The following is a 21579-nucleotide window of genomic DNA, read 5'->3' on the forward strand; positions in this document are numbered from 1 at the left end:
AAACCTCTCGGACCAGTAGTTCCGATACGACAATATTAATAATGATAAACCGGCTCTTTTATTGTCATAAATATCTTCAATACAATTTATTGATCATTTCAACTATCAATATCACACAACCAACTCACAGTCCCGACATCATCAGATCGGTTAATATATCATTTTACATTGATTTCATGTATAGTTTTATTAAAATTAGCTATTCCGACCGCGTGGAATGGTGGAAAGAATGCTAGTAGTGTCAAACTTCAGAGTTCCCCTTCAATAATAAAATAACTCAATTTGATTCGATCTTTCAGTCGATGATTTATATTATAAATTTTATATACAAGTGACATTTAAACATACACTTACTTAAATTAATAGTAGTTTCGTATAAAAAGTAACCGAATCGAATCGATGGATGAATGCTATAGATAGATAGGTACTCAATAATTAGTAAATGTAATTTTAACACAAAAAGCGTGATTGGGAGCGATGGAATAATAGATCTTGAAAATAATGTTTCTGTCATAAATATTTTTCATATACTTTTAGAATTACTGCTCGTCAAAATTAGTTTGTAATGTCAAACTGTAAATACTGGAATCTTTTTTTTATGCTAAAGTTGGCAAACGGCCAGGAAGCTCAACTGATGAAAAGTGACTACCACCCCCCGGACATCTGCAAACCCCCGGTTTACAGATTCGTTGCCAGTCTTTAAGAAAGGTGTTTAAGTCTACGCAGCAGAGGAGACTGCTACAAACATTATTTAATTTCTATTTATATTTATTTATATACAAAAACGAATATACATATATTATTATTATTTATTAATCAATATTATATTCTTAAATTGAAAAAAATCACAAAAGATTTTTGCACATTTTGCTCATACTCGTGAGATTTGTGCTGTTCTGGATAAGCCTCGTTGTGGACTCCGCTTTTCTTTCCTACCAGGGATACAAATTGGAACATTCCTTTGTACCACCGGCCGGCCTTTACCTTGAAAGGCAGCACCTATCCATGCGTTTAAACCGCGATGATTATGTATCCGCGAATGGGATTTTCGGGTGACTCTTCCAAAGTACAGTGCCGGTCGCCGGCCTCTCATGGTCTAGCTTTGTAAGCTACTGTCTTTTTCAGCTTCTTACCCGTGGGGGCAGATCTGTTTCTCACCAGATGACCCGAACTCTGTTCCTGACTCTATCACTAAAGTGGTGCTTTAAGTGGTGGTATGTTCCAGCCTTGGTTTGTTCGCTTCTGTTAAACGGCGTCTCGCCGAAAGCAGGAACGTTACCAAACCAAATACCAGCGCATTAAAAAGGCGAAGGCAGATTATAATGACAAAATTGGCGTGAGACTGGTACTGATCTTTCTTGAGGAACACAAATTTATGCACTGTGATGGTAATTAATGGGTCCAAAAGGCAAGACTAAGGAAAGGAGGAGAGCTGTAAGTAAAACTTCTTGGCTCTCTCTTAACGTCCTAGCAGACTCGGGATGACTAAAGAAAATATAAACGATACCATCCCTCCAACCGTGCTACAGTCAACTGTTCCTAAGTTGACCCTCGTTATACTGTCTCTTATTTACATGGCTCCCTGTTCTCAAAATAATATAATCAACAACATTATAAACTTCCAGCTTCTGCAGACCATAGACGAGAACCAGCTGATTAGACGCCAGACCGCCGATACGGTTTACAATGGGCTCGCATAGCTGGTGATTTTCTATTTTACCTGACATATGTATGGACGGACTCAGTTGAATTCACTGAGATGAAAGTAGCAGCCACTTTGGGCATAGCGAAGGCTTTCGACAAGTACCTTTTTCAATGGTTCCTTCCAAGAAAATTATCGGTCATTATTTGCCATTGAAGAAAAACATAAGGGACTTATAATCAAGATTAAATTAAAATAGATGAAAGATAAAGGAAGATACGTTTTAAAGGATTTTCACTTGATGAAATTGAAATACCACAATCGTGTATACTACCCGGCACGAAACTTGACCTAACATGGCGTCCTCTGCGCAGGTACAGTCGTTGCGAAAATCACCTACTATCTAAAATGCTTAAAATAAATATTTAATATACGAAGGGGTAGGTACGTAATAAAACACAACGGGTTAATTATTGTATATTTAGTAATCATTGTATCAATAAATAAAAAAATAAAAAATTAGAAAAAATATTAGAAAATATATTAATCACTATCACTCAACGGTGTGATACCCTCAAAATCAGCAAATGAAGTCGAAGCCCTTGGACTGGTACTGGGGTTGGTACTGGTGCTCGGACCGGGTTCTTCATCATTAAAGACTTCCCAATCGCTACTACTGCTGTTATCTGAATCTCCCACTTGAATAACAAGTTGGTCTGTCAACTGGTCCACTACATGGTCGCTTTTGCGATAGTCGTCTTCAATAGACCTTACTTTTGCACATAACTTTTGCCATTCACTTGATCCCATCGCATCTACCTTCTGTTTCACCAGTTCCATAACGCGTGTCACGCTCCACGCTACGTTTTTGGTGCTAACGTAACCTTTGATTGCGGCCCACGCCATTTCAATGGGGTTCAAATCCGGATGATAGGGCGGCAAGCGAAGGACACTATGATTGTGTTGTGCTAATAATCTATCGATATTATAATTTTTTAAATTTTCTTTGTTCGTTTTTATTAGTTCGTACAACTGTGGCTTGTACATTGTTGGATCAAACGAAATTCCTTTTTCAGTCAGCCAGGCTTGCATGTCGCATTTCTTGGAATTTGAATTTGGGGCCAAATTATATTGTGTATTATGGTAGGAAGCATTGTCTACTACCACGACGGATCTCGGTGGTAGGTTTGGTATTCATTGTGAAGTTAACCATTTGGAATAATTTTCATAATTCATGTCGTCGTGATAGTCACCCGTTTTGGCTCCGGATTTAAACATTAATAAACCATTTGGTATAAAACCGGCTTCAGACCCTGCATGTACGATAACTACCCGTTGACCTTTGGATATCGGTTTTTTCAAACCTTTTTTTGAACCGTCCGTCCATGCCTTGGAACTTGTGTGCGAAGCGTGGACATATGATTCGTCAGTATAAATTATGGGCCTTCCTTCATGTCTGTACTTTTGTATTGCCTCTAAATATTTGATTCGCTGTAATCTTATACAGGTTTTCTCAATAAGTACTTTTCTATTATTTTCTGTTGCTTTCCATTTAAAGCCTAGATCCTTTAAGATGCGTCGAAGACTCCGTTCAGATCCTTGATAATTTATATCCGATCGCAGTTTTGTCAGAAGTTTCGTAACTGTTGGCATTTCATTATTTGTTAAATGAAAATTATGAATGCATCTTTTGATAACTCCTTGATCGAAATTGTCTATACCAGTTACAGGTTTCGATCTATCATGCTTTTTTCCAGGCGTCCGGAATACTGTGAGAAATTCTGACTGTTCAGCTTCTTTTACGATTCTCCGAACAGTGCATAGAGAGGTTTTTGTTGCTTCAGCTGTTCTCTCTTTAATTTGAGTATCACTTCTGCCATTAGCTTCGTTTTTTAAAAAACAGTAAACATCGTAAATCATTTTCCGAGCTTGTCTTTTTAGAACGATATTATTTTTTCTTGGCATTTTAGTATACTTCGTTAAAATCTTACTATAATAACAATAGAAACAACTCACAAAATCAATAATACAAAAAAAAGTTAATAAATAAACAATTTAACACAATAAAACCGTTATATAATAATATCACATATGTTAATGAGCGTACACTAAGACAACACAGGAACATGCGCGGGCGACGGGAGACGCGGGGGCACTGCGCGGGGCCACGCATCCACCCGTTGCTATGGTTCCTAGTAATGGCGGCCTTGTTTGCTATGGTAACGCGCTCCTCCCCTCAGACCGCACCTCAAACGACACCTATTTTTTGTTACTGCGCAGAGTCAAGATTCGTGCCGGGTATTATATGTAATAAAGACGCTGAGGATAGTCAGCGGCAGCGACGAGTTGACGGCGAACAGGCGCCAGACGGTGAACTTCACTGGACGAAGTTCCAGGAATTTTATTCCATCCAAAATCGTATTCCGCAGTTCATAGTCTGCAAAATAGATATATTTATAATATCATGGTCTTCAAAGAATTTATAACCTTTATCTTTTCCACATTGACGTTGGATTCAGGTAAAAGTTATCTCGTTGTGAATCGTTTTTCAAGACCTCGATGCTTTTTGTATTTATAAACTTGAAGGTTAAAATATTTTTTGCACCTGAATAAACTTACTGTTGCATATCCTAGATTGATTGGCCAATATAGTTTTTATCTTTTCCGCTTCAGCGCTGGCTAACTCTCCAAATATAGCGGGAAAACAAAACAGAAAGACATCGAATACTAATTCAGCTGTCATATTAATGGTTTGCTGTAAATAAAACATGTTTTAAATAGCCAAAAACCTAAACCAAAAAATTAAAATTAAATTAAATAATTTTAGCAGCAATTGAGGATTTTGGCACGTCGAGTATAAATGTACTATAACAGGAGGCGGCAAATACTTACTTGAAATTTTGTCATACCCTTACTAATAAAGTCTGTGAAAATTAGCAAAACTATGAAACAAATCAGCAAATGTAACAACATCTGAAAAGTATAAATTTTACTCAAATAAATTGGCAAATATTAAAACATACGAAACGCAAATATTTAGCACAAGATTTATATATTAGTTCATGTAGAACTCGTAGATTTCAATGTGCAAGTATATCTTATGTTTAAGTATTAAAACGGATACAAGTAACTTGTGAATATGACCTACAAATTATTATCAAGTTATATATTAATTAACTTCATAACTGTTAATATTCGACTAACTGCCGTCATATAATTACCAATAATTTCGCTGCGTGGCCGATATTTCTGTTATTATCTAATATATTTTTATAAATTTTCAAATGTTCCTTCAAGATCGTGATGACCACAGAAGTTTGTTCACCACATAATACGCTGGGAAAACTTTCCATTCTTTTTCTCAGAGATTTTAGACGAATCCACATTATTTCAAAAATTAGGATCCGGGTCATGTGACTTAGATGTACTGACAGTAATATTAGGAAATTGACCTCAATCATTTTATAATATAAATCGTATCTCACAATCAATATAATGCGGCTACACGTGAAATGCGATACAAAAGAATGAAAATGAATAAAACACAAGAAAATTGTACGTCAAATTGTTCTTCTATAACAAATCCCAAATGATCAACTTTGTCAGTCCCTCCTTAAGTATTCGAAGAAATACTCGCCGTCGGTCAGAACTGATACAAAGATCGAGAAATTAAAAGTTAAAATTTTTATGATAAATGGAAAGTGTGTGTCGTGCTGCTTTAAATAATAATATCGATCCTTACAGAAAAATGTTGCAATTATTGCAAAAGTGACGCAATAGATCTTGGCAACAACAGTAAAAGCTAGACAGTTGTGGACTTTCGAATACAATCCAAAAAGCAGACGAGTGTACATGTTTATATACATCATAGCATTATGTTTCTTGGGCAACTTATGAGAGACTTGAATATCCATTATGGAAAAAGCTATTCAGACTAGTAGTTCCGACGCGACAATTTTAATAATGATAAAAACAGGTGCTTTTGATTGACTTTAACATTTTCAATACAATTTATTGTTCATTTCAACTATCTACATTATTCAAAACAATCGTACCAGCTTTTTTTAACCGACTTCAAAAAAGGGGGAGGTTATCAATTCGTCGAAATCTTTTTTTACGTATGTTCCCCAATTTATCGAAGACGCGTGGACCGATCATAAAAATTCTTTTTTGTCTGAAGGGACCTTCTAGTTGGTCCCATAATAATTAGAACAGGTTACGCTGGTTACGGCTAAATGATTTGATTTAAACACGTATTATTGAAGTCGGACGATTTTGAGTGAAAAACAAAATGTAGAAATATTTACATACGATCGGCCGATTTCAATAATACGTGTTTAAATCAAATTACTTTATTACTTTTTTAGTGATTACTTTGAAGTCTGTGTTATTTTTTTTTTAAATATTTTATTAATATTTGTTTTTTTTTTCTGAAGAATACGATAACTTTTTAGGAACACCAGCTAATTCCTTCCAAAATACAATCCCGAAAGATTGTGAGGAAGATTGATTGATTTTTTTTACTCTTTAAGTCGAGATGGCCCAGTGGTTAGAACGCGTGCATCTTAACCGATGATTGCGGGTTCAAACCCAGGCAAGCACCGCTGATTCATGTGCTTAATTTGTCTTTATAATTCATCTCGTACTCGGCGGTGAAGGAAAACATCGTGAGGAAACCTGCATGAGACAAATTTCATAGAAATTCTGCCACATGTGTATTCCACCAACCCGCATTGGAACAGCGTGGTGGATTATGTTCCAAACCTTCTCCTCTAAGGGAGAGGAGGCCTTTAGCCCAGCAGTGGGAATTTACAGGCTGTTGTTGTTGTTTGTAATGTCACATACATGTTGTCCAATATCTATTATATTATTGCGTAAATTTTGTTTCAGAACCTGTTTCAGCGTCTACATGTCGCTCAGTGTGTCAACGTGTCAGCGATCTAACGAAGGGATGTGTCTATTTGCGGTTTAGTCAAGCAACTGAACGCGTCACACAGCGCTGTCCTTTTTGTAATATTATCAGCGAATACTCTGTTGTTAATGTTCAACTTCATCAATTTAATTGACGTTTTTATTCTATTCAGTATGTTATTTTATTACTACGGTATTTATTGATTCACCTTTAACGTTGATCATTAAAAAAATATAAATCCTTTTTTGATTAAAGAAATGATTTTATTTCTTATATAATAATAGTTGTCGCCAGCGGCTTTGTTCACGTTAGATTGGTCGTCGTGTGTCAGGCAAAAAAGTAGTCAATTGCTTCATACCAAATTTCAACCAATTCGGTTCAGCGGTTTGCTCGTGAACATACAGACAGAAAGAGTTACTTTCACATTCACAATATTAATGTAGATTATGAAAAATTGGATAATCTGTTTTGTGTTTCGTAGCAGGGGAAACTCATCAACGAATAAACATTATTCTTCAGTTGATTTGGTGTACAAATTTTCTGGTTACAATTTTGCTATTTATCGAGCCTTAGCACCAAATACAGGCGGAGGTAATATTAAATGAACTATATCGTCTGAGAACGACTTGTCTTTTCTCGTCTTTGCCCTTTTTTAATAATGACGGAATTTTCTTTTCAGGTGACTGAGATACAAATAGTTCTGACCAAGCTCATACATAACTTGACACCTGCTGGGAAGTCCATCCCTCTGAAACTGGACCTTTTGTTCAAACAACTCCTTCTGAACCAGCCAAGTATATCGCCACTGGTAATGTTCACAGTACAGCGAATACTTTTTATTAAGGTACTTTTAAAATTGCTTTTATAGACTTAACTAATGTAAGTCAAGAAACAACACCAAGTGATTAAATCTTTATATGATCTGTATTTAGATAAATATTATGCTTTATAACTTAAAAGGTTTGGATCTATTTAACCTTTCCAAGATTTCGAATAGGAAGTTTGTAGTTCTAAGATCCGACCCGACCCGACATCACACGGGTGCCATGCTGATACTAAATATAGTAGAGAATGTCTAAATTATCAGTGTTTCTTTACTATATTGTCCACGTATACAAAAACCTTCCTCTCGAATCACTCCATCAATTTAAAAAAACCGCATCAAATATATGATATAGATAACAAATGTTGAATTCCAAAAAAATCATTAAAAATGTTTTTAACTTAATCATTAACGGTCTTATTCATAATCAAACACTTATCGAAGGTATAAACCTATATTAGTTAAAACGTCATTTAAGCCTATCAGACGTTCGATAAAAATCTTTATTCATAATCGTTCGATAAACCTCCTATAACTATAATGCTGTTATTGTACATAATATTGCCATTCGGTAAAAAAAATGGTAAAATATGAATGGTAGAAAATAGTTACAACAATTTTTTTACCTGTGGACAGATTCAAATTGAAAAAAATTATCTTTTGACAAACATCGCGTCATTAAATTTAAATGCAACATTGTGAACATTGAAAAAAGTAAAAATGAGCAAAATTAATAAAAGGCAGAGGAGTGAAAATTGGGTAGAAGAAGATAAGGTTAGTGTAACAGTTTTATTATATTCGCAAGTCTGCAATTTTGCACTGTCATTTTCACGCATGCATTTGTAACATTTACTGTTTTTGCTTTTTAAGATCATCTTAATAGATTTGGTGAAGGAGAGAGTGCGTGAAATAGAAAACAAAAACACCGACACTAACTCCAACGCTAAGAAAGTGGTGGCATGGAATGATTTAAAAGAGAGGTGCTTTTTAATCTAATTTTGCTATTATTGTTTTTCTCTATCTCAAACAATATTCATTACTATTAACAGATTTGTTAATTGTTGTATTTTTTAAGAATTACTCTTAAGCATATCCAATGTCTAATTTCAGTTTTAACTGTATGTGCCAAGGAGCTCCACGCACTGTAAACCAATTGAAAGCACAGTGGGGCTTAATGAAAATTAAAGAGAAAAAACGGAAGGCTGAGCAGAGGAAGGAACTTTTTAAAACTGGTGGTGGTCCGCCTCCAGTTAAGGAAGTTCCAACAGAAGACATTGGTAGTTGGCTTCCTAATGAGTTTGTAGTCGACTCCAATGAATTCGACTCTGATAATGTAAATCAGGTAATTTATATTGCATCTTTTCATAGTCTACTATGACAACTATAATCACTCTTTTGCAATTACTTAATTAAGAAATATTATCATGTACTGCAAAATTAAAAATTTATCTTTACAGCACATGTTACTTCCCACTCCCTCCAGTGCAAATTCAAATGATATGGATATGGTAAGTGTAATTAAAAAATGCTTAATATGAATGTAGTGTAATACTGGAATCAATTTTGTTAATTAATTGAATTGATTTAATCATCTTTGTTTTAGAATGACTTTGGAAAAGAAAACAAAACAATTAATAAAATTATTTATTCTAGTAAGCTTGTTCAAGGATTTTTGTTACAGTAATTTTAAAAACTATATTAAGTGAAGCTACCACCGGTTCGGAATGTAGATTCAACTGAGAAGAACCGGCAAGAAACTCAGTAGTTACTCTTTTTCAACATTTATAGTACAAAGTTATAATTATACATAATATATTCTCCCTGCAAAACAAAAAGTGATTATACACACAGAAAGTATAATTTATTAAAACATTTACATATTTTCAGATAATTATGAATGTAAACAATGCAGAAGCACCACCTCCTGCAATACCTTCAACAAGCTCTTCAATATTGGATCCACCATCTCCAGAAAAGTCTTCAACATCTCAAATGCTGGGTCCAAAACCTGGAAAAATTAAAAAAAAGGTATATAAAAGTAATTTCATATAAAGAAAAACATGTTGTAATATTTAACTTAGCTTTCAATGTTTGTTTTCTTATTGTAGTGCTTCAGTAAAGGCTGTTCACCGGCAGATGAAGTTGCTGCTTGTGAAATAGAATGCAGGAGGGAACTGCACAGAAAACAAATGCTGAACCAAGACATTGAGACATCTAATTTACAGTTGCAGGGAGAGTTGTTAAAATTAAAAATAGAATACTATAAAAAAAAAATGAATAAATAAATTTTAAACATAAATCTTACTTTGTTTTTTAATCATTTACCTGCAACTAAGAATAAATCTATTCATTAAAGTGCCTTGCAATAAAAGCTTGCAAGATTGCAGCAGTTCTACCTCGCCTATGGTTTGAGTCCATGTTACTCAGCTGTTCAGGTAGCTCTTCAGTACTGAGCTCATAATTGTCCTCCACCACATTTGTATCTTTGTGTGCAATTGCAATATTGTGCAAAACTGCAAGTGCCACAATAGTAGTTTTAACATTGCCAAATTTCATTGGCATGCCATGGAGTAGGCATTGAAAGCGCTGTTTCCAAACACCAAAACAGCGTTCTACAACATTTCTTGTTGCAATGTGTGCCTCATTATAATTCTGTTCAGCATGGTTATGTGGATTTAATATTGGTGTAAACAAATATGGCTCTAGTCTGTATCCAGAGTCACCTAGCAATCTCCCTCTAAACTCCCCTGCTTCAAAGCGTTCCCTTAGGGTGGATTCATTAAATATTCTTGCATCATGAGTGCTTCCTCGCCACCTTGCAACTACATCTCTGATGCGCAGACTAGCATCACAGGTCACCTACAACAATCTTGAATTTAGATTTTATAATATAAAAGAAAAACTTCCTCAATAATAATCATTAACATACATACCTGAACGTTGAGAGAGTAAAATCCTTTCCTGTTTACATAATATTGGGCTAAATCACCACCATGCTTCTTTATTTTTATATGGGTACAATCAATGCAGCCAATTACCGATGGGAAGTTCCTTATTTGGCGGAATTCCATCATCAGCCTCTGCTCTTCTGCAAGAGATGTAGGCATCTTTATATACTCTGATGAATGTTTTGCTAGCGCCCGCGCCACCCTGTTGCATATACGGCTAGTAGTAGCTTGAGATAATCCATGAAGGTCTCCCGCATCTTCTTGAATCTAAAAAACACATTTTGAAACGGGTAAAGAAACATTAATGATGAAAAAGATGAAAAATATTTATTTATAAATTCGCATACCTCACGACGTCCCCAACATCTTATTGCCGTCAATACTTGCAACTCTGGTGAGGTACCACAACCTTTAGCGCTCAGCTTCAAGTCTTCCCGGACTAAATTTATAATAAAAGTAGCCGTTTCTTTTGAAAACCGATATCGTTTTCGAAATTCTTCATCGTCCAAAGAGAATGGATTTCCTCTTGGCCGATACACTTTTCTGCGCCGATTAATGACATAATTTTCAATGATCGCAATAGCTTGTAAGGCTTGCATATTTAAAAAAATACGTAAGAATTACTTTCACAAAAATTGCAATGTTGAATATGATTAGAAATCAAATGTCATTGCAAACGTCAGCTGATCAAAGTCGGCCATTTTCTTGCTAATATACGTTTATCGAAGGTTTGTAGTAGGGTCTTAGCTTGTATAAATCTAAGACACTTTATCGAAGGTTTATCGAACGTTTTAGTGTTATAGAACGATTATGAATAACACTTTTTGACAATCCACTTTTAGCGAGGTTTTAAACCTCCGATAACTTATTATGAATAAGACCGTAAATGTTTTGAAATATTTATTTTCTAGATATATATTAACAATATTTTTTATATATTTTAGACCATTAGTTTTGTAACTACGTACAGCCTGTTACTAATACAGTTTACAAAAAATTGATGGAAGAAATATGCACACAGTCATTGACTTGAATTTTCATTATTGAACTCTATACGAAGATGTTCATATGTTTGGATTGAACAATGTGACCAGAGCTATTATAAATTTGGATGAATGTTAATGTTTAAAAAAAAATTAAATAATTATTGAAAGGTAATGTTATTCAGAGAAAATAAAAAATAAAATGTATTTTTTTTTATATTCTACGTTGTTTTATTACCGTTTTTTAATTCATAAAAATCTATAACATCGTTAAGATATGTATTAGTGTCTAAGGTTTTTCTAAAAATTCTACTCAAATTTTACAAAAGAGAGCAATCCGGTCTATTTATAATCTTGGAGCTAGAGACTCTCTTCGGGATGTTTTTAACAAAGTAGGAATACTCACTGTTGCGTCGCAATATATTTACAATATCATGTATATTCACAGTGACATTGATCACTTTGATAACATCAGCGATAATCATTGTATATGCACTAAAAGTAAGGATAAGCTTATAACGCCAAGTTTCCGACTCACAAAGTCAATAAATCTTTCTTGTGGCAAGGTATCCGTTTTTATAATAAAATTCCGCAGAATTTTTTAACTTTTTAACGTTTTTTAACGTTTCGTTAATTCAAATCGTTTGTAAAAATGCATTGGTAAAAAAGGCATATTTTGTTCTATCCATTAGGGTTTTGTATGTAATGTAAGCACAAAAAAAAAATTATAAATTTACGACATTACATTAGAAACTTTTTAAATTATCAGTGTTACTTTTTTTTGTATAAAGTTTGGCGGACGAGCATATGGGCCACCTAATGGTAAGTGGTCACCATCACCCATAGACAATGACACTGTAAGAAATATTACAATTCCTTACATCGTCAATATGCCACCAAACTTGGGAACTAAGATGTCATGTCCCTTGTGATCGTAGTTACACTGGCTCACTCACCCTTCAGACCGCAACACAACAATACTGAGTACTGTTATTTGACGGTAGAAAAACTGATGAGTGGGTGGTACCTACCCAGACGGGCTTGCACTAAGCCCTACCACCAAGTAACTATATTGTCTATGTATTATATACAAAAACCTTCATCTCGAATCACTCTATCTATTAAAAAAAACCGCAACAAAATCAGTTGCGTAGTTTTAAAGATTTAAGCGTACAAAGGGAAATAGGGACAGAAAAAGTGAGTTTGATTTATACTATGTAAAGAAGTCGTAGATATTAGGTATTAGTGAAATTTACTAATTAGAAGTGAAAGAAAGTAAATAGTTAAAACATTACTTACTTGATTTAAGTGGTAATTACACTGTCAAACATTAACCCTGAGTTTTGAACATCCACGGTAGCACGTGAAAGCGATCCTGGTTTTTTTAATAAGTATCCGGTGTACCAGAGTTCGTTCTAGGGAAACGCGTACCGCGGTTTTACATTACATTTATTACATTAACAGCCTGAAATTTTCCCATTGCTGGGCTAGAGCATCCTCTCCTTTTAAGGAGATGGTTTGGAACTTTCCAGCGAGGAAGGCTTTCCAACAAGATAAAAAAATTACTTATTGAATAGAAATATACAAGCATTGTTTCTTGGCATGAAACAATCGTCTGTATGTTGAATTCGTATCACTAAGTGTTCAGTCGGTGTATAAAGTAAAAGTGAAGTAACGGCCCGTAAATTTCCTACTGCTGGGTTAAGGCCTCCTCTTCCATTAAGGAGCCCTCTCCTTTGGAACATATTCCAAATCGCTGCTACATTGCGGGTTTGTGGAATGCACATGTGGCAGAATTTCGATGAAATTAGACACATGCACGTTTCTTCACGATGTTTTCCTTCGCCGCCAAGCACGAGATAGATTATAAACACAAATTAAGCACATATATATAGTTGCTATAGGTGATTGCCTGGGTTTGACCGAAATAATCGGTTAAGATGCACACGCTCTAACTACTGGGCCATCTCAGTCGGTAAAATTATAGCAATTAAAAAATTCATAGATTCAACGGAAACACACTATCTAACCAAGCACGCAGAATTTTGAAACAAAATCTCATTTCTCACGAACTATTGAACCGAATCAAACAGCGAGCTGATAGCCAGATACTACATTCTGATCGAACCGATTCAAATACACAACCAAATGCGCGATTTCTGCGCGAAATTATTGAAGATACGGTTCATGTTGATAATAGAAACGAACAAGAGTCTCCAACAGGCCAATTTCAAATCGAAGATGAAAATCCCATTATACTCGAATTCCTTCAATTTTTTGCGGAAGTAAAAGAAATACCTATCGAAGAGCGCACTTACTTACCAAAAGCCAAAATAAATAAGCAATTTATAGATAATCTAGCAATAATTAATAATTATCTACCCAATATTTTGGCAAGTAATTGTACTCTCCGAGACATGAATGATTTAATCTATGCAACAGCAAAAACACTTATTAATAATAACAAACAATCTCCTTACTTACCTAAAGAAGTTTTAAAGCCTCACACAGATCCCCCATGGAAGAAGAGAATAAAAATAAAAATTGAACGCTTAAGGAAAGAATTAGGACAAATGGTGGAAATTTCGAAAGGAGTTTCATCACGAAAAATGATAAAAGTCAAAGAAAAAATTTACACGAAATACAAAATACAGAATGAAACAGACCACAAAAGTACAGAAGAAATATTGAAACAAAAAATAAAAGCACTAGCAGGTAGAATAAAAAGATACGATATCATAAATAATAAGAAACAACAGAATAAAATATTCGTTGAAGACGAACATAGGTTATACAGAAGTTTAAATACAAAACAAGAGCATGTAGATATAAAAATACCAAACAAGCAATGTACCGAGGAATTTTGGAGTAATATTTTATCAAAACCCATTACATACAACCATGAAGCAGAATGGATTACTAGTATAGAAAAAGACAATAATAACTTAAATACGAGCAAGTTTGAAGAAATTACTGTTGGACATATTAAACAATCTGTAGGTAAATTACTTAATTGGAAAGCGCCAGGGCAAGACAAAATTCAAAATTACTATCTAAAATATCTCACAAATATACATGGCCACTTAGCACTATTATTCACCAAACTTCTAAAAGACGAAGAACCGTTAGAAGATTGGCTTACAACTGGTAAGGTATTTTTAATACCGAAAAATCAAGATACCGAAGATCCGAAAAATTGGCGTCCCATCGCATATTTACCTAGCATGTATAAACTTCTCACATCGATACTATCCGAACAACTGTACACTCATTGTCAAGTCAACAATATTATGGCCCCAGAACAAAGAGGCTGTCGACGTGCTGCCCGTGGATGTAAAGATCATTTAATGGTAAATAAAGCTATCCTGGAAGATGCGCATAAATCTCAAAGGAATTTAAGCATGAGCTGGATCGACTATAAAAAAGCATTCGATAGTATATCTCATGAGTGGCTATTGCGTGTACTTGATATTTATAAATGTCCACCTATCATTAAGTCTTTTCTTGAAAGAGCTATGCTTAAATGGAAAGTTATAATGACGGCTAAAGGCTCTACAGAATCTTATACTACTGAACCGATTCATATTCGACGGGGCATATCAAGGAGATTCCTTATCTCCGTTGCTATTTTGCTTAGCTCTTAACCCGATCTCCACATTGCTAGGTAAGTATGAAACTAAGGGATATAAACTGCACGATAAAATATGGATAAATCATCTAATATATATGGACGATATAAAAGTTTATGCAAATAATAGAAATAATCTAAAAATTTTACTCGACAGTATTGAAATATTTACGGCAGATATAGGCATGACCTTTGGTTTAGATAAATGTAACATACTTCACTTAACAGCTGGACATAGGAATTACACTGATGGTAACGAGCACGTACTCCTTAATGGAGTTTCATTTAAACAGTTAGAAATAGACCAAAATTATAAGTATCTAGGTATTAATGAATTTGGAAAAATTATTCATAGTGATATAAGAGATCAATTAACTAAAGAATATTTCAGACGAATAAAACAAATAACAAACTCTTTCTTAAATGGACGTAATTTAATAAAGGGGATAAAAACATATGCCGTTCCAGTTTTGTTGTATTCTTTTGGCGTCATCAACTACAAAAACAGCGACCTTAAGCGGATTGATACTAGAACACGAAAATTATTCATCATCATCATCATCATCATCATCATCATCAACAGCCTATTTTTGTCCACTGCTGAACATAGGCCTCTCCCAGTGCACGCCACTGTGGTCTTTCTCCGGCTACTCGCATCCAGCTCCTGCCTGCCGCCTTGCGTATATCATCACTCCACCGTGCCTGAGGACGTCCTACACTACGTTTTCCGAGACGCGGTCTCCACTCTAGAACACGTTTTCCCCAACGGTTGTCGGTTCTACGACAAATATGACCAGCCCACTGCCATTTCAGCTTACTAATCCGGTGGGCTATGTCGATGACTTTGGTTCTTTGACGGATCACCTCATTTCTGATGCGATCCCTCAAAGAAACGCCGAGCATAGCCCTTTCCATAGCACGCTGAGCGACTTTAAGCTGGTAGACCAGCCTTGTCGTGAATGTCCACGTTTCGGCTCCGTATGTCATGTCGGGTAGGGCGCACTGATTGAAGACTTTCGTCTTAAGGCACTGTGGGATCGACGATGTTAAGATTCGACGTAACTTCCCAAACGCTGCCCAACCCAGCTGAATTCTTCTATTCACCTCGTCCTCAAGGTTGTTTCTACCTAATCGCAGAGTCTGCCCGAGGTAGACATATTTTTGAACAACTTCGAGGACGGTACCATGTATCGTAGTCGGTTCCGGTAGAACATGTTCATTGAACATGACCTTGGTTTTATCCAAGTTCATCCGTAGGCCGATACGCATAGAAGAATCAGCCAGCTCGTTCAGCATTTGTTGTAGGTCCTGCAGCGTTTCTGCCACGATGACGATGTCGTCTGCGAATCTCAAGTGAGAGATGTATTCGCCATTGATGTTAATGCCACGTCCTTTCCAGTTCAGCGTCTTGAACATATCCTCCATTGCATTAGTGAACAATTTGGGGGAAATAACGTCCCCTTGTCTCACTCCTCGATGCAATGGTATGGGATTTGTTTGCTGATTCTGTACTCGGACGGACATGGTGGCAGCTTCATAGAGACATCTCATCACTTGGATGTATCGCCAATCAACTTGGCAACGCTGCAGGGACTCCAGAACAGCCCAGATTTCAACCGAGTCAAAGGCCTTCTCATAGTCCACGAATGCAAGACACAGGGGCCGATTATACTCATGGGACTTCTGTATAATCTGCCGCACTGTATGGATGTGGTCTATGGTGCCGTATCCGGTCCGAAACCCGGCCTGCTCCGGGGGTTGGAATTCGTCGAATCTTCGCGCAAGACGGTTCGTGATCACTCTTGAAAACAGCTTATAGACGTGGCTCAGTAGGGATATGGGACGATAGTTCTTCAGCAGGGTTTTGTCTCCCTTTTTGAAGAACAGGACGACCACACTCCTACTCCACGCCTCCGGAGTTCTCCCTTCGAAGAGGACAGAGTTAAAAAGCTTTTGGAGTTCCTTGAGTACCGGATTACCTCCTGCTTTTAATAACTCTATAGTAATACCGTCCTCTCCAGGGGCTTTACCATTTTTAAGCTGTTTAAGAGCAATCTCGATTTCGCCAACACTGACTTCCGGCAGGTCTTCTGAGAAATGGCGTGTTAATGTAGCTCTAGAATCCTCATTTTCGGGATCAGGTCGAGGTGCATGCGATGCGTATAATTGGCCGTAGAAGTCCTCTACTTCCGAAAGTACTGCCGGCTTAGAAGAAACGACTTCTCCACTTGCTGTGGTCAACTTCGTCAGGTGGCTTCTTCCAAGAGATTGTACGAACACCTTAGACCCCCGATTCTGCTCAATAGCTCTTTCTATTGCACGAGTATTGGAGCACCGGAGGTCGTGTCGTACGCGCCTGCTGATCTCTTGGTTTAATTGCCGTTTCTCTGACGAAGTGACAGGTGGGTTTTCACGTCGTTTCTTCATGAGCCCCAAAGTCTCTTCCGAAAGGTTCGACTTCCTGCCCTTACGCTGCATGCCACAATATCTCGTGCCTTCTTCCCTGAGAATTCGAACTACATTTTCGAGGTTCTGGTTTACGTCAGTTGTGGTTTCCACGGCAGCGAATCGGTTCTCCAGGATTGACTGGAACGTTTCAGATCCCGCAATGGTTTGGAGCAGCTTTGGTCGGAGCGTGGACTTCATGAGACGGGCGCGCTCGGCCTTAAAATTGATATTCAGAGAGCCTCGGAGGAGTCGGTGATCACTACCGGTATTGAACCTGTTAATCACTGAGACGTCTCTGAATATATGCCTCTTGTCCGTCATTATGAAGTCGATCTCGTTTTTTGTCATAGTGTCGGGGCTTTGCCACGTCCACTTCCTTTGCGGCTGCTTCTCGAAGAAGGAGTTCATCAAGAAGAGCCCCTCCCGTTCGAGGAAGTTGACAAGCATTTGCCCCTTATGATTCCTGCTTCCAAATCCATGGGGTCCTACTACCGATTCGCTGCAGTTCTGTACTCCCACTTTAGCGTTGAAGTCCCCCATGACAACGTTGTAGTGGGTTTTCGTGGTGAAGTGGAGGGCCCTCGATATGTCATCGAATAATTCTTCCACTTCATCGTCCGAGTGTGTCGAGGTCGATGCGTACGCTTGCACCACCTTGAGGCTGTACCTCTCGGTGAGCTTTATAATGAGGTACGCTACCCTATTCGACACACTGGAGATTTCCACCACGTTGTCAACTAGGGACTTATTTACCAGAAACCCAACGCCACCTTGGGATTGTTGGTCACCCTCTCGGAAGTACATTAGGTGGCCTGATTCGAGGGTTACGGTGTCCTCTCCCTCTCTACGGACTTCACATAGCCCTAATATGTGCCACCTAATTTTCCCAAGTTCTACCTCAAGTTGCGCTAGATGCGAGTCAAGCCGTAGCGTGCGTCCGTTGTACGTCGCAAGGGTCAGTCGGTTGTGGTGGCCTCCCGTAGCCCGGTGATTCTTAGCACCCCCCGTCCCGCCGTTACCATCGTCGCCACCATGACGAGGAATAGCGGGGCTGCCGGGAACTGGGGGCCGTGGCTTGCGTGTGTGCTGCATGTGGAGGTTGTGCCCATACATGATCGCAAATAAAGATGATTCCAGTGAAGCTGAAATAGGTCGTTTCTTCAGCCACCTAAATGTCTGTTCAGTGCATACGCTCCGCTCCGCTCCGCAGCATACACGTTTAGAAAAGTTATACAACTTACTGATATTGATACCGCTCGTTTAGTTTATTTTGGCTATTTTCACAGTATTATGTAATATGGCATATTACATTGGTAAAAAAGGCGTATTATTCGATACAAGGTGTAGATGACAAAAAGGCGTGGAGTTATCAACCGTTGACTTCCAAGCAGGATATATTAATTTAAATAATTGTATTAACTAACATGACTTTGTATTTTTGAAATGTTGAAAAAGAGTAACTACTGAGTTTCTTGCCGGTTCTTCTCGGTGAAATCTACTTTCCGAACCGGTAGTAGCTTCACTTAATTGTGAAATGACAAATTCAAAAGTGCTTGTAAAAGCCCACTTGAATAAAGTTTATATTGATTTTGATTTTGTTGAGCTACCTCCAGTGTGTGGAATAAATCTAATAAGTGTAAAATCCAATATAAATCACTATATAATCACAAAAAAACACTTATTTCTTAAAAATATCTTAGATAGATCAAGTTTGAGAACAAAGCTTACGAATGCAAAACGCAAGGATGTAACAGTATATAGCGACTTGTCGGGAAACTATCGCTATGTAGCCTCCGCGACTGCGAGCGAAGCGTAGTGGGGCAAGCCCCAGGGCTCGCGACAGGCGCAACACGACCGCCAACGAGCCCTGCACTTCACAGGCCTCGTCCTGCATCTGCCCACTCGTCGCCGCGCCGGGACGGCGTTTGGCATTCGACCTCAAGTTCTTTATTCTTCTTTATTCCAACTGAAATCTTTCAAATTACAATACAAATATATTGACTGCGTCTGTTAACAAAGTCCATCTGCCTATTTTATGTGTTTATAATTGGATTGGTCATGCAAACGAATGGAAAACACATTAACGGTGGCCGATTTGTCCGCGCGTTACATACGACTTCGCATCGCTAGCGCCATATTTGTTTCTCAGTTTGTTATTACGTCACTCGTTTTGACTCGTTACGAATTGTGGCATACAGAAGCAGGACCCTTTGAAAGAATGAGACTTTTTGAATTCGGTTGATAAACTAACGCCCACTGACTATGATTACCCGATGGCAACTGTTATATTCCGCTGAAATACATTTTTAATCTAGCTGAACCTTACAAGCGGGTGATTCATAAAACTTTACCGAGACCTCACAAAACGTCACCCCACTTTCTCATTTATATTATTAGTAAAGACAAAAACAATGTTTCACTCGTATGTTCTGTTACTTATTAATGTTTGTGATTTTATCATCAAAATTGACATGAAGGTGAAATTATAAGAGTCGATTGTAGAACAATTGTTTTGTTACAATCCATATAAAAGTTAATATAAATCTATCAATGTTGCTTTTTATATTTGATGTGATTGTTATTATATTAATAAAAATAAAATCCAACAGTAGTCGAATTTTTGTTTGGATTTTATTTTTATTACTTTTCCATACAAACTGGCGAAATATGAAGCTTTTAAAATGAAAGACTACAATGATGAGCTTGATCACATTACTCTGTTTTAGAACACCGAAAATGTTTAGTTTAAATTATGAGATAATGTACACATTTTCATATTTACAGTTTTGATAACCAGTGTATAACAGGTTTGTGCAAGCTTGTGATATGTCTCACTCACTCATCGCAAATTCTAACGCCAAACAGCAAATTTTAGTTTTATAAACCGACTTCAAAACGGATCAGGTTATCAATTCGTCTGAACCATATGTCTTAAATTTGCATTGTAACTCCATTATACAATCGTAAATCGACTTTTAAGTAGCCTAAAATTTTTCATTTCATTTTACTTAGAACTCCAAAAAATGTTTTAAATGTGTCATTATTTTTATTAATTTTTAGTTTGTTTTGAAATTGTGTTTTGCTTCAAGTCGGTTTTTCTTTTCGTTAAAATTTTTATTTATGTCCGGTTTAAAAGGTGAACGAGCAGAAACTACAGGTAAGAACTTCTGAGTTCTCGATGTTGGTGGCGTGTAGGCAATGTAAAGTTAATATTTCTTACAACGGTGACTGCCTACCTAGTTACCTCCTATCTAGTTAAATCATTAAAAAAACGAATACTGTTTGTTGGATTCGTTTAAACTTAATAAATATTTGTTAAATACTAAATTGAATGCATGCAACCTTATAATATGAATATATACAAAATTTAATAATGATGACGAGCTGAAATGGCTCAGTGGTTAGAACGCGTACATCCTAACCGAAACCTGTATGTGTTTAATTTCATAGAAATGCTGCCACATGTGTATTCCACCAAACCGCATTGGAACAGCGTGGTGGAATATGTTCCAAACCCTAAATATACCCTCAAGAAATATTAACGTCAATGTCAATGCGCCACCAACCTTGGGAACTAAGACGCTATGTTCCTTGTGCCTGTAGTTACACAGGCCCACTCATCATTCAAACCGGAACAACAATACTGCGTACTGTTGTTTAGCGGTAGAATGTCCGACTAGTGGGTGGTACCTACCCATGCGGTCTTGAACAAAGCCCTACACCTACCAAGAATCAGTTAGTGAGTTATCAGTAACCATAATAATACTACCATAAAATACTTGACCGTTTTTATCAAAATGGATCAATCATAAATTTCATTACTTGCAACTGAAATCAAAAATGTCATTAATACAATTGTATTCACTAAAAATTAATTTATTATAACTTTGATGAAAAGTTTACTTATATTAAGAATGATTGCAGCGGTGTTAGTAAAAGCACTTACATTGAGTAATTGTTTTCGAGTCAGATTTGTTTTAGTGTCAGTCAGAACAGAACTCACTCGAGACTATTTTTAATTCCACAATGCCTAGTCAGGAATGTAAAAAACGTAATAAAATCAATCATAATATAATAATGTTAATTATGATGACTCATCTAATTTTAGGATATTACTCAAAACTTCACAACAGCTTAGCGTACGCTGTTGTTGCTAAAGTTTATTGTGTAGTATACGCAATAGTTTTGATTTACT

The 21579-nt window shown here is 36.7% G+C and overlaps 2 protein-coding genes across 4 annotated transcripts; one reads left to right on the forward strand and one right to left on the reverse strand.

Moving 5' to 3' along the window:
• The first annotated feature begins 8016 nt into the window (after nucleotides 1–8016).
• On the forward strand, nucleotides 8017–9681 carry LOC124532952. Its single transcript, XM_047108090.1, has 6 exons — nucleotides 8017–8151; nucleotides 8248–8357; nucleotides 8488–8719; nucleotides 8835–8885; nucleotides 9265–9405; nucleotides 9486–9681. Exons 1-6 carry the CDS (start codon nucleotides 8098–8100, stop codon nucleotides 9660–9662), a joined length of 765 nt encoding a protein of 254 aa, XP_046964046.1. The 5' UTR covers nucleotides 8017–8097; the 3' UTR covers nucleotides 9663–9681.
• Nucleotides 9008–11203, reverse strand: LOC124532951 (putative nuclease HARBI1). 3 transcript variants are annotated; one of them, XM_047108089.1, is made up of 5 exons: nucleotides 10673–11202; nucleotides 10311–10592; nucleotides 9774–10236; nucleotides 9683–9708; nucleotides 9008–9551 (listed from the first exon to the last, which is right to left on the reverse strand). In XM_047108089.1, the coding sequence occupies exons 1-4, from the start codon at nucleotides 10922–10924 to the stop codon at nucleotides 9695–9697; spliced, it is 1011 nt and encodes a 336-aa protein (XP_046964045.1). In that variant the 5' UTR covers nucleotides 10925–11202; the 3' UTR covers nucleotides 9008–9551; nucleotides 9683–9694. The 3 variants fall into 3 exon arrangements, with proteins under 3 accessions (XP_046964045.1, XP_046964044.1, XP_046964043.1); XM_047108088.1 differs by having other exon boundaries at nucleotides 9683–10236; nucleotides 10673–11203; XM_047108087.1 differs by having other exon boundaries at nucleotides 9703–10236; nucleotides 10673–11201.
• Nucleotides 11204–21579: the final 10376 nt, after the last annotated feature.

The sequence above is a fragment of the Vanessa cardui genome, chromosome 10 (assembly GCF_905220365.1).
Source record: "Vanessa cardui chromosome 10, ilVanCard2.1, whole genome shotgun sequence".
In the NCBI taxonomy this organism is placed as follows: Eukaryota; Metazoa; Arthropoda; class Insecta; order Lepidoptera; family Nymphalidae; genus Vanessa; species Vanessa cardui.